General features: G+C 31.8%; 1 protein-coding gene across 1 annotated transcript; it reads right to left on the bottom strand.

The window, feature by feature from the left end:
• Positions 1 to 288: 288 nt before the first annotated feature.
• Positions 289 to 12,969, bottom strand: LOC111695061 (pantothenate kinase 4-like). The gene is given in 17 exon segments (XM_023464222.1): positions 289 to 418; positions 514 to 556; positions 1,415 to 1,522; positions 1,958 to 2,068; positions 2,665 to 2,783; positions 3,857 to 3,902; positions 4,333 to 4,420; positions 5,013 to 5,091; positions 5,768 to 5,871; positions 6,358 to 7,071; positions 7,245 to 7,373; positions 7,480 to 7,523; positions 7,768 to 7,860; positions 8,253 to 8,521; positions 9,217 to 9,349; positions 10,068 to 10,175; positions 12,436 to 12,969. Coding segments are annotated over 17 exon segments (2,313 nt in total). The 5' UTR covers positions 12,520 to 12,969; the 3' UTR covers positions 289 to 377.
• Positions 12,970 to 14,183: the final 1,214 nt, after the last annotated feature.

Genomic DNA, 14,183 nt, shown 5'->3' with positions numbered 1-14,183 from the left:
AGCTTACAGTCCATTTTGGTACAGGGTGTCCCACGAAACATGACAATTGGTGAATAGGTTTGAATGTCATCTTCTTCTGTATTGGATATTACACACTTTATTCAGTTTATTTCGTTGATAACATCTTTTACTCAAATATTTCTTAACTTTGAAATCAATTTTGCTATAATATGACAGCCATGTACTATTTTTTTCTTTGCTATCAAATAACTTATTATGGAAATTATGGAAGAAGACATTTAAAACTATTCACCTACTTTCATGTTTCGTGGGACACCCTGTAGTTCATTTTTTTATATTAATATCAAATCAATAGGTTAAAAATGAAAGTATTTGCAAATTTATCTTGAATAAACTAGATCTGGAGTATCTGGAGCTTAGGGCACTTCGTACTTAAACACAACGGAAAACATATTCCCTGAAGAATAAAAATAAAAGTAAAAATATTAGAATAGAACAAAATATTTTTCAAGAAATGTATTTTTATCACTTGTTTTCTTAATTTAGGTTCACCTCCTAATCTTTGCGCTAGCCATTTGTTCTTCAAGACTGCCACCTAATACAAGATATTTTTTAACTTAAAAAACAAATATTTAGACATTATTTTGTACTTCACGATCAGTGATTTTAACAGACTAGGGGTTTTAAACTTTGCAATATGTAGAAGAAAATGTAAGGGAAAAAGAACAAAACAAGTTTTGGTTTATTTTTGGCACACATCTCTTGTGAAAGGAAAGCAAATTTTAATATAATTCTGATATTTGGTCAACGCTACTTGCGATTAACAAAAATCATATCATTAACCAAGCCTAATAGTTAAGCCTAAGGAAAAACAGGAAGCAAGATCAGCCCGCGTAAAATAAGTGTTCACTATGGTTTACAGGGTTACCCATGGTCAAGTTTTTAAGACAACGGCGCAACACAAAACGTTGGGGTACTTGACTTTTAACTGATCTTGAGCAAAACAAAATAATAGAAAGAGAACAAACTAGAAATAGATTTATTGATAATTCGTTTTTTTTCTGTATGCGTGAGCTTGTGCCAACACCCTTTATCCAAAAATAAATTATTAAAGTTAAAAATACAATTTTGAAATTTGTATCCTTTACTACTTCAAAGATTTTAGTGGAACCTTTTTAAAAGTTAAAAAAAAATATTACCCATCACTAACTAAGAGTTTCCTAAACAAATTGATGTCAAGGAAACACCCCAAAACGGAAACAACCCCAAAAAACAGGAAACCTCTCAAAAATGGAATTTTTTGGACATTTCCTAGCTTTCTAAAAATTTTACTGAAATCCTTCAAATCTCTATTTTTTTTAGGAATTTCCCTTTTTTTCGATCATTTTCCCTGATTTTTAGGTTCGATTTCGCTTTTTACGGGTCATGTATTTTTGCTACTAAAAAGGGTTACCTTTAATGATTCACAGTTGAATGGTGTATAAAGGTTTGTATGAATAGCTCTCCCCATTCCTTCAAGTACCAGTAGATCAACATTCTTACTTAGCATCTCTTCACACAGCTTAATATAATTTCATTACTTTTTTACAGAAATGTTGTTTTTCCACAAACGTACATTTGACATTGTCGTTTTTTATGTCATTATGTTTGCAGGGAGTTTTTCCTAAGGTCAGAACTTATGTAATTCATCCAATCAGAGAGCTCTTCATAACAAATCTACCCAATGACAGATCGCGAAATACAGTCCACTGGATTAAGATTCAAATTATAAGATTCGACTGGGGATAACAAGTTCACTTGTAGAAGATTAACCTGGTGGTTAGGTCTAGAATGACAAGGACTAACTGTTGTTTAAGTCTGGTAAGATAAAGACAAGGACTACCTGGTTGTTAAGTTTAGAAAGATATAGACAAGGAGTACCTGGTTGTTAAGTCTGGTAAGATATAGACAAGGACTACCTGGTTTTTAGGTCTGGTAAGATCTAGACAAGGACTACCTGGTTGTTAAGTCTGGTAAGATCTAGACAAGGACTTCCCTGCCCACTATCTCTGGCGATCATTTGTCCATCCTCTAGAGCTGCCTTGATTACTGGACTAATATCAGAGATCTGAAAAATGAATAAATATTTTAAAATTCAGATTGATTTCAGGTTCACTTCAATACTTAAGGATAATCCCGTTTATCTGAATATCTGTTGAGGGTTTAGATATCAAACAATATGCAGTATTATTCAAATATCAATATACAGGGGTGGCTTATGACGGATGGGGGGGGGGGGAATTCTACCTAAAACTTTTTGAGAATAAAACTGAAAGAGGAAACAGCTTCTAGCTCCTTAAAAGGACTGTTAAGGTAAAATAAAAGGGGGTATAGGCTGAAGCCTTAAACTTTTAGGAGTTGTTAGCGACCAATATTAGTTCTATCTGATAACCCTGTCGCAAGAAACGGATATAAAACTGTGACAAAGTTAATCCAAAACTCATTTAAATGCGATTTAGTATATAAATCAAAGTTTTTAACACTTCATATTCAGCAAATACGAAACAAATCTGATAATTAGGATAACCCAGAGGTGCCTAAAAATTTTAGGTACGCTTCTATAATAATTTAAGTATAATACTTGTTCATTTTTAAACGATGAAATTTATGATATAATTATTATGTCTATATCACGTGCATTATATTTTCATTAAAGTTTCATACCTGTGCGAGAAGCAATACAAGTTCTGCATAGGTAACATCGTTCAAGATAGGTTTAGAGTTAGCACAGAGGATAACGTTTGTGCCTCGTCGGAGTAGTTCTTCAGTAAACGGAATAGCACCTAGTAGGGTTAGAGTTAATACAGATTAAAATATTAGTTTCATGTCCGAGTAATTATTCAATAAAGTAGAGTTAGAGTAAGTACAGATTATAAGTTAGTACATCTTCAATAAAGTAGGGTTAGAGTTAGTACAGATTAAAATATTACTTTCATGTCCGAGTAATTCTTCAAAAAAGGGTATAGTACCTAGCAGGGTTAGAGTTAGTACAGATTAAAATATTAGTTTCATGTCCAAGTAATTCTTCAATAAAGGGTATAGTACCTAGTAGGGTTAGAGTTAGAACAGAGTATAATATTAGTTCCATGAACGAGTAATTCTTCAATAAAGGAAATAGCACCTAGTAGGGCTAGAGTTAGAACAGAGTATAATGTTAGTTCCATGTCCGAGTAATTCTTCAATAAAGGAAATAGCACCTAGTAGGACTAGAATTAGAACAGAGTAAAATATTAGTTTCATGTCCGAGTAATTCTTTAATAAAGGGTATAGCTCCTATAGTAGGGTTAGAGAGAGTACAGAGTATAATGTTAGTTCAATGTCCGAGTAATTCTTCAGCAAAGGGTATAGCACATAGTAGGGTTAGAGTTAGTACAGATTATAATATTAGTTCAATGTCCAAGTAATTCTTAAATAAAGGGTATAATACCTAGTAGGGTTAGAGTTAGTACAGAGTAAAATATTAGTTTCATGTCCGAGTAATTCTTCAATAAAGGGTATAACACCTAGCATAGCAGGGTTAGAGTTAGTACAGAGTAAAATATCAGTTCAATGTACAAGTAATTCTTCAATTAGTACAGTGTATAATATTGTTACAATGACGGAGTGATTCTTCAGTAAAGGGTATATCAACTAGTAGGGTTAGAGTGAGTAAACATCTATACATTTTGTTATTCCTTTACAAGATGTTCCATTTAAAAACATACAATTGAATTTAAAAACTCCAATAAAAACTAACACCTATACTGTAATATCTCTAATATAAACTAAATCATTCACTCACGAACAGCTGATATTTTATCTATGCGTCACAATACTATTGAGTACGCTCTGTACTTGCGTATAATTAGTCACTCACCAAGAATGACGTCAGCACCGGAGTTATCAAGGAAAATACAGGCACACTGACATTTGTTTTTCTTAAAAATATTTAAGACACAAAGATGTTTTTGTATTTAAGTCAAATTCGTAATAAAAGTTGTCCTAAAGTCTTAATTGAGAAAACTTTATATTACAGTGGGGTGGTACACAGAAAATTGCAGAATTATAGTCATCTTTGTCCATTTAATTTTCAGCTGATCTATTTCTTTAAAAAGGTGCCCTGACCATTTTTTAGACATTTATCAGTTGCAAAATTTCTTAAGTAAAAGAAAGAATACGTGTATTACTTAGTTTTCTGGTTCTCGCTATATATATATAACCATGAAATTTCGATACTTTTGTAAATTTTTACTGATATATTTCTGAAAATTGTTGAAGAGAGAAGGAAGATGACAATCGTGCCACTGTTTTCTGGTCAGAAGAAGAACTATTTAATTTATAAAGAAAACATTCCTTATGAGGAGGTCCACGAAGTCTATCAACCCAGCTCTCAACATCGTCAATTAGCCAAGGTCGGGGGCCGATATGGTTCATGGCCTTCCTAGAATAGATCTTAGGTCAAACTTTGTAGTGAGATAACGTTTATCCACAACCGTTGATCTCAATATTTACTGTGGCAACTTTGATTTTTACGGATATCTGCTTAATCGCTTCATTTTAGTTATCTTTGCAACGGGATTTCCAAGAGAAACTGATTTATTCCTTCAGACAACAAAAATTACGAAGAACGATAATTGCGAATTTCAAGAATTATCAACATACAAGTTTTGACCACAGAGCAGATTTAAGAAGATTTATATATTTAACAGATTGAACATAATTCCAATATAATGATGATTGAGTTCAAGTAAATTAATGCGACGGATGCTTTATACGTTTGAATTGCATTCAAAAAATAGTTTTTATCGTTTAAACAACTTTGATTATTTGTATCTAATATTTGATTAGAAGATACGGGAAGACGATATATTCCACGAGTCCATCACACATTAAAAGAGAGTGCACACCCAATTCACTTAATATGTTGATTTTCAAGGTAGTATATTACTTTATAACAACGTCAAATTAACAGAACATTTCTTAAATCTCATCTTTTTATGATGATCACTCTATCTATATTTGTGTTAAATCACCTGAAATCAATTTGACCGGCCTCCATTAGCAGCGCAACTTCCTTAGCTCCCCAGTCAAATACATTACCAGCTAGAAATCCTAGACAATAAAGCAACACAATGTAAAAAACTTCCTTTGCTCCCCAGTCAAATACATTACCAATTAGGAATCCTAGACTACAAAGAAACACAATATAAATTAACTTATGTATAAATGCGAGCAAGTTAGTTCTTTTACAAAAAAAAATTGGACACATGAAACAAAAGAAAATTTTATTTTGAATGGAAATTGTTTTCAGACATATCTCCCTTTTCATACGTAAACTCAATCTTGGATTTACAATTAAAATTAGGAGTTACTGAGTTGCAAAGTCGTACAATAAATTTTGCGTAATATAGAGTTTAATGTTAATGTCTAGATTGACAACACACATTGAGGACGCATATTAATGAAAGCACTTATGTAAGACCAAATATTGAGAACGCAACATTGAGAACGCTTGTTAGGGCACAAAAAGTGTAACACACAGGGTTACCCACAAAGGATGAGACTTCAGAGACGACTTAATAGATTTTTAGCAAATTTTTTCCTGACAATCTTTGTTCCCAGCAACTAAACCCAGTTTATCTCTTTCCAGGATCTTTTAGTGCAACATTTGAAGACTAAGTTCATTGTTTAAGGCAAACGACCAAATTCAACATGAATATCGTTACATTTAATGAGTTCTAGGTCGACATTAAAGTCTAATCTTTTACGGGTACAATATGATATATACCTAAAGCTAAACTTTCTTGTCGTTCCTCCCAGGCCATACTGGAGAGTTGATCCAATCTTTCCTTTAGCAGGCCTAGAGCTATCTTATTCTCCATCTGTTTTTGCCTGGAAAACAAATTAGTTAAAAAGCAAGATTAGAAAATACTTCGAAAGGAACTGAGTTTTTGCCACAAACTCAAAACTTCTAAATTATTTATTTTTGCAACCTTTGATATTTCAATTTTGGATCATTTGATCTAACATAATTCATAGTTTGAAAATTCAAAGATCTATTATTGGGTTGAAAAGATATAAGGTTAAGAAAATTTAAGCTTTTGTCAAAAACTCGGTTCCTTTAAAAGAAATGTTTTGTTAAAGGGGGGGGGGGCTGGAGGGGGCACTGGATATTGATAATATAGGTTGCATGGCTGCCTCCTGCTTACTCAATTCGGAAGTTTAACCATAAATTTTATTTTGTCGATATTTTACTATTAGATTTAAGGAGAAAGGGGGGTTACTGACACTTGAAAGGTGCGTAATATGGTTTAAAAAGCAAATAATCTCGTATTTGCATCAATATTTTTAAATTATATAATTATCTTGTATACAAACCTGAGATATGGATCGTGAAAATCAAACTCCATCAGACAATGTTCTCTCATATCTAGAAGTGATCTTACAGTCAGATTTCCAAATGCAAACGCTTCTTTTCTCAGCAGCTGTATCCGGGACAAAAACTTCTCTTGAAACTTCTCCGCACGCTCCCCGGAATCCGCGGAATGAGATTGACTTTCCCGCGCTCTGTCCGTAAACTTGGGCAGGGAATCCTCGAAACATTGGAGCCAGTACACTCGAGCATCATGGTCACGAGTAAGATCGATCGTGTCTGGAATGTAATTATCAGGATTCTTGAGAAGAGGGCAGTATCCTAGGGGAGAATCGAACCTATCTATCTCTAGATGATCCATCTCCAAGCTTGCCTCCTTACTTCCCTTGGGATGTGATGGAAACTGAGCCTGGAAACTCGAGCTTCCGTACAAGTTCTCCGTCCACGAGTATTTAGAGGTGTCCATAACCTCTGCTCCCTTCAGGAAAGCTCCGATGGCTCCAAGATAACCTTCATGTCGGAGAAAGGTTGCCTGAACCTCGCCCTTGCTCCAGTAGTTTATAGAGTAGGATATTGTGTGTAGGCTGACCGGTCTGTGGCGGAGGAAGAATCCGCCAAAATATATTCTTTTTACTTTATGTAGGAGTGCATAAAGACAGGCTATCTGTCCAATATCGTTGCTTATTATATAAAGCAAACTTCGAGCAATATCGGCTTCACTGCAAATCATAAATCATAGTTTAAAAAAAAATGAGTGATAATATTATAAATAAACTTTATCGATAAAAAATATTTAAAAAACAGATACATTTTTACTTTGAATCGTGGGAAAAGTCTAGTTAAAAAAAAATAATACTTTTTAGAATTTAATACAAAACTATGATTAATATCCCTAAAATGTTTCTCCGGGTTTGCTCCAAGCTGGATTGCTTTCCCGAAACTTGATGCAATCAAGTCTCCGGGTAGTCCAAGAGCAGAATAATCACAACCATAGATATCTTTCACTAGCATATCAACATTTCTAAACAAATTAAAAAATTTAGATTCTAATTATAATTTTCAAATAGAAGACCACTTGAAAGCTTTACTAGAAAAGCATTTTATAACATAATTTAGTGTTAACTAACCTGTGATCTCCCTTTTCCGCTAAGGAGAGAAGCTCATCAAAATCCTGAAGTACCATAGATTTATTAAAACAAAAATGAATGCACATTTTCATATTTTAAACCTTTTCATCATTTAGATATTTCCGACTCAAGTATTAATGAATAATATTAAGGGGGAAATAGATGAATTTTTAGTACAAAAGTATGAAAAAAGGATAAAAACTCATTTTTCCAATTTATTTAAATATATATATAAATTATTCAACCCTCTTTAAGTGTGTTTAAGAGTGAAGACCGATCTATTTTTACCTTAGCAGAGGTGAGTAGTTTACCAAGCCCCCAGAATGTTCCACCCCCTGTAGCTGTTCCCCCAATTCTACTGAATGTATCCTCAGATTCAACCTATTGATATCATTATTATTAATGTTATAAGTTGTGAAGTTTGTAAAAAAAAAACCAATGGAACGGGATTTACTCATGTGTACTGGAACATTCATAATTATTCCACAACATGCAAATCTGCAAATCATTAAAAGATGCAGCATAGAATCAGGATCGCCATTTAAACTAAACTGATGTAGTTAGAGTTATGTGCTTTAAATTTTTCTCATACTATGCCAACCCACGGCCTTTTATTGGCTCCTTAAATATCTGACTTATACGTTGAATCCTAAAAAATGATGCTTTTAATGTAGGTTGAATGATGACAACAATAATATAAACAATTCAATAACAATACCTTTAGTACAGATCCTAATGTGACGAATAGATATTGGAACATATAATAATAATACCTTTAGTACTGATACTCCTGATCCTATTGTTATAGGAGATTTCCTCTGTTTTGAAATGGGGGATTAGATGAGGCTGGGGGAGGAGAGTAGAAATCAAATCTTGGTAAGAATATATACCCCTAATTAAGTAGCATAATACCTGAGTAAAAAGTTACAGCCTCTGATCATGCATTCCATCTCATCTTCCTTCGTAATCTTCATTCCTAGTTTAGTTTCTATCATTTCTGCGTATTTATATGCTCCTCCACCCGTCACTTTTATTGTGTTATCTGAGCGAATACAATGGTGAAGGATAGCCAAAAAGCTAGTTAAAAGGACTGTAGTTAGTTATAGAATGGACTGTCTGATTCACAACAGTACTCTTTAAACCTTAGACTGACCCAGAATGATAATTTTTTTTTTCTAGATGAAAATTTAAATGAGTAAAACCATTAATTGTATAAGAGTAGAGTAAGCATATGAGTTACAAGTTCTTTTAATCTGAAAAGACTTTTAGTGTTTAATTCTTATAATTCGTAAATTTTTTCCTGCAGTAGAAATGCGGAAGTTACTTTTATAGAGAAACCAAAATTGAAAATAATCCTGTTTTGAATTTCATTGATTTATAATAAAGCCTTGATCAGTCAAAGCCAACGAGGTTATAGTGTATAGAGTGATGATGTACGCTAATACTTTACTAATTATATAGGCCATAAACTATACCGAGAGCGTACTGCATATTTGTTTATTATAAGGAGATTCTGGCCTATTTGTTTAATATAAAGATTCTGGCCTAACCTATCAATATTAATAAACAGTTGTAAGTATACAGTACAGCTAATTGAGCACACAGGTAGAGAACTATCATCCCACCTGGTCAAAGCTGGGTACTGTTGTGAATCAGATATTAGTATTTCTGCGAACAGGGTCACTTTAAACTACGCTTTCAGTCCTTTGAACAAATTAAAAGGCTCCATCGTATTTCCTATTATCTGTGGTTTAGTTCCAACCAGGCACTGTTGAATATAATCCAGTGTGGTTTCTATATGCTTAGTTTCAAACTTGATAAAATGAAGACGAGCACCCTCTGTCATTTCATAAATAGCATCATCTTGATCCTTAATTTATCATTTTAATAAATTTAAAATACATCTTGCAAGATAAAAAAAGATTTTTTATCTTTTTTTATTTTAAAAGACAATTTTATTTAAATCAAAATATTGAGTTTTCAATTAAACAGATAAGACAAAAAGCTGATAAAAAAGTTTGAAAATTTTGTAAAATTATCTTGATCCTTCGTATATCATTTTAATAAATAAAGTAATCCGCCATTTACAGATTCAGATAAAAAGCATTTTTTTATATTATTTGAAGAGACAATTTTATTAAAATTTCTAAAAAAATTAGTCCTCAATTTAACTTATGAGACGACTAAAAAAAAGTATTGAAAATTTTGTAAAATTATCTTGATCCTCTGTATATTATTTTAATAAATAAAGTGATCCGCCATTTACAGATTCAGATTAAAGATAAAAAACATTTTTTTATTATTTCACGAGATAATTTTGTTTAAATTAAAAAAATTTAGTCCTCAATTTTACTTATAATATGACTGCAAAAAAAGTTTTGTAAATTTGGTAAAAACTATAGTGGACCTACAATATACAAATATATCATTATTATTATATTTAAAAAAACAGAAAAGAAGATACATTACAAACTACAGTACAAATAATAATAGTAAAAATAATAATAATAATGAACATAGCACACATTTTACACATACATTTAGTGCATACAGTATATAAAAACACATACAGTACATACAGAACATACCTCATCTGTAGTACATGGTTCATTACTGTCGTAAACAATCTTCTTTAAGGGTAGAGTTGAATAGTATGCAATCTTTGTTAAACTTCCCCCAATATCCATCGCAAATATCTACAAACAAATTAAGTAGGCAAAATTTTAACTACATGCAAAAATATTACGAATTATGGCAAAATTTCAAATATATAATGCAAAATATCTAAATATCTGACAAAAACAAAAAGCAGACAAAATATTCAAACATTGGATAAAGATATAAAGTAAGCTAAATTGCAAAGATACACCATAATACCTAAATATCTGTTAAAAACATTAAGTAGTCAAAATTGCAAATATACACCATAATACCTAAATATCTGGCAAAAACATTAAGTAGTCAAAATTGCAAATATACACCTAATACCTAAATATCTGGCAAAAACATGAAGTGAGCAAAATTGCAAATGAAAGGAGTAGAGTAAAGTGCATTTCCATAATAATACATTTGATGTGCGAAACTATAATAAAACTAAGGTTTTCTTAATTTAATGACCTACAGATCCAAATTGGACAGCAAACGAGTTATTATGTATTAAGGCAATATTGCGCATAATGTATAATTCAAAAACTATAATAAAAGAAGTTTATTCATATTTGGTCTTCATATAACTGATAAGTACGTAAGAAGTAAGATTTCTTAACGAAATTTTCCGAGTTTTTAGCCCAAAAACTAAGAATTGCATTTCAGGAGTAAGGTCTAAAGGCTTTAAAAAACAAGCAAAAATCCTTTAGTCTTTAGAAAATCAAAGTTTACGTCTAGATAATCCGGATTAGCTAAAATAATTGTGGCTAAAACGTTTATGCGCTTCTAAATAGACAAACAAAATGAAGGATGAAAATTGATGTATGTGCGGATATAAAAATGACTATGAGCGCTTACATAATAATATTCAAAAACGGTACATTTTCTGCGATAACATCTGTTAGCAGTTCTGAAAGCAGTCTTGAGGTTTCTGGTAGCAGTCTAAAGGTTTCTGGTGGCCGTCTTGTGGTTTCTGGTAGCAGTCTTGAGCTTGATGTTTCTGGTGGCCGTCTTGTGGTTTCTGGTGGCAGTACAGGTGACAGTCCAGGTGCTTCTGATAGATCGGCTAGTGAACATTTGAAGTTTTAAAGAAATCTGGCATTGTTCGAACTACAATATTTGGATCTCCATCAAGTTGAAGAATTCCATGAGACATTCATAAAAGGAAAAACTGCTGGAGTCCAGGTGGCAGTCCAGGCGGGTCCAAAAATGACATATTAGGAAATTACCTCTTTTATTTTGCATTTGATAAGTGTTAAAATATTTTTTGAGAAAAAATCGTAATTCCAAAGGGTATTAGATGTATTTAGAATTTTTGCATTACCATCTTATTTTCAGATTTTTAGCCAAATTATTTGAACTGGCATATCTTTATATCCTTGCATTTAATTAACAAAATTATTAAATAAAATTTTCCCACAGCCGGGTTGTCTTTCATAGTGTTTTATAAACTTTTTTCTATCCTGCATAGTTTTTCTTTATTTGGTGTTAAAAGATATATTGTTATGTACGGACACAGATTATTATAATCGCTTGCACTACTGACATGATCACGTGCACATAGCACCCTTTGCTGAAAACTTGGAGGAATCCCTTAACTTAAATTGAAAAAAAAAACGCTTGTCAACACTTGTTCTTAATTACAAACTGATATTAAATTAGTTGACTAAATTCAACCAAGTTGTTTTTATTAAGTTGATCTAAAATAAAAAAAAATTAATCAGCCGAAAATTATAATGAAGATGCACTTTGCTCTATTTAGATTAGGGTAATTCAGAATCAGATCGAACATATTTTTAAGCCCAGATATTTGTTTTTTACATAATCTTTTAAATATAATAATTAATGCAAATGGGATTAAGATTTAATTTGTCAATTTTTTGCGAATTTTAACATGATTTTCAATATTTCTGTACGTAGTCTAATAATGACAAAAAGAAAATATTAATCTTTAATCAAATTTCTATATTAAGATTTCAAAAATCACTTGGAAAGATTTGAAAAGAACCCGTGTCAAGTAAGACATTTTGTAATATCTCTTTCAATATTAATAGCAGCCGGNCCAACGAGGCCGGAGATAAAAAATCGGAGCCGACGGAGGTCACTTTTCAGAGGTTCCAAGACTCCGGAAAGAGATATCGACAATCTGACTTCATATCCTGCTCCTAACAAATTATATGAGTCTACGTTCAAAAATAGAACCGGCTGCTATTAATATTGAAAGAGATATTACAAAATGTCTTACTTGACACGGGTTCTTTACGAGATGACAAAATTTTTCTGACAAAAAATCATAAAAACTACTTTTACCTTTGCATCTTTGATATTTCTAAGTGCAATATCAATTGTAACAGGTAGTTTTATACTTTTAGTAATCTCCACCGAAGACGCCATTTTAAAACCTGACTCTGGAAAAATAAATTTGAAATTTTACAAAATTGAACATTAAAAAATGAATATCTACTAGAGGAAATAATCAATCACAAATCTTTAGAACAAATGAAAAAAATAAGTTTACAAAAAATTTTCTCGCAAGATAAAAAGATCCCATTTTTGGGGAAAAAATAATTGTTCAAAAATCAAAAATAAACATTAAAAATTGAGATTAGTAAACAAAATCAAAACAAACAAACAAGTTACCCAATATAGGTCTGACAAAAAATATGACTGGCTTTAGGGTCAGCTAGGTACAATTTTCAGGTTAAATGATGCTCCCAGTTGAGTGATCTGCAGGGGCATGTATTTTTTAGAATCGTAAATATTTGTCCTCTTTCCTGGCGGGGGTCTGGATTATTTTTCTTTAAAAAATATATATGAACATGGGGGGTGGGGGTCATAAGCTAATCCCACTCCTCCTCGGACTGATATACATCCTCTTGGTCCCACTGGTGGCCCCCTACGTCAACATCTCCATCATCTCCTTTATCTCGATTGAAGCAAGGACACCCATACGGACTACCAATCTAGCACAGGTATCATTATTTAAATTTAAATAAAAACAAAGAAATTTAATGTTTTAAGAAGAGTTTGAAGCCCAAATAAGAAAAGCAAAAACTGCATGATTACCAATAACAATCGGAAGCATGAAGTTTTTGTGCATTCTTTTGATTAGGAGAAGATTTTGTAATTTGTGCTTCAGACATTTTTGCTCACTTACATTAACAATAACAAAGAAATATCTAAAACCAGAAAATTTGATTTAGCAATTTATCTAAATCAAAAATAATTCAGACGACATTTAGAATACTTACAGAATTGGATATATAGTTATATAAGGTTAAATTGTTTGAAAAAATGAATAGAATGGAGAATGAGGAAAGAATAAGAAGAGCTGCAAAAAAATTATTTTCAGTAATTACCCAGAATTAAACTGTATATTCCCTCCCCCCCCTGATTCATCAAGAAAATATAAACCCCTGTATTCACCTCGTCTAGTTCGTGACTTCCAAATATCTCACAAGGTCCAGGAAAGTCGTCTTCCTCTTCCTCAAACTCAATTAAAACCTTAACAGTGAAATTATTATATTTTAAAAATATTTCAAACAAAAATCACCCGTAAAATATAAAAAGTTTATAAGACGATACAGCTAAATCAAAACCACTTTATGTCAACTTATGAAGAGGAAAAAACTGACTTTATACATCCCTAGTGGACATGGAGAAATCATGATTTCATTGTAACGAATATCAAAACTATTTTTTTGTTTACATTTTATGAATACAGTCCGAATATGACTATAAAAGTCTATGAATGTAAATAAAAACTGAAATTTTGAACAAATGTTTCCTTACTTTTCCATCCTCTATCTTTAGGCCTTTGTTACTCAGTGCCAGCGTTATACGTTCCATATCCTCAGTTATCTAATAAATCAATCAATCAATCAATCAATCAATCAATCAATTAATCAATCATACCCATAACATAACATCATATTTTTATAACAAATCGAGATAGTTGTTAGCCATTTCGTTAGTTATTCTATTTTTGGAAAAGAAATGATCTTGTAGGTTTAATAAAAATATAATTTGGGAACTCAATAGAAAATCTAGTAAAAGCA

This window comes from Eurytemora carolleeae, unplaced genomic scaffold, assembly GCF_000591075.1.
Source record: "Eurytemora carolleeae unplaced genomic scaffold, Eaff_2.0 scaffold191, whole genome shotgun sequence".
In the NCBI taxonomy this organism is placed as follows: Eukaryota; Metazoa; Arthropoda; class Copepoda; order Calanoida; family Temoridae; genus Eurytemora; species Eurytemora carolleeae.
The sequence above is the reverse complement of the archived record's forward strand: the minus strand, read 5'-3'. Positions and strand labels throughout refer to the sequence as shown.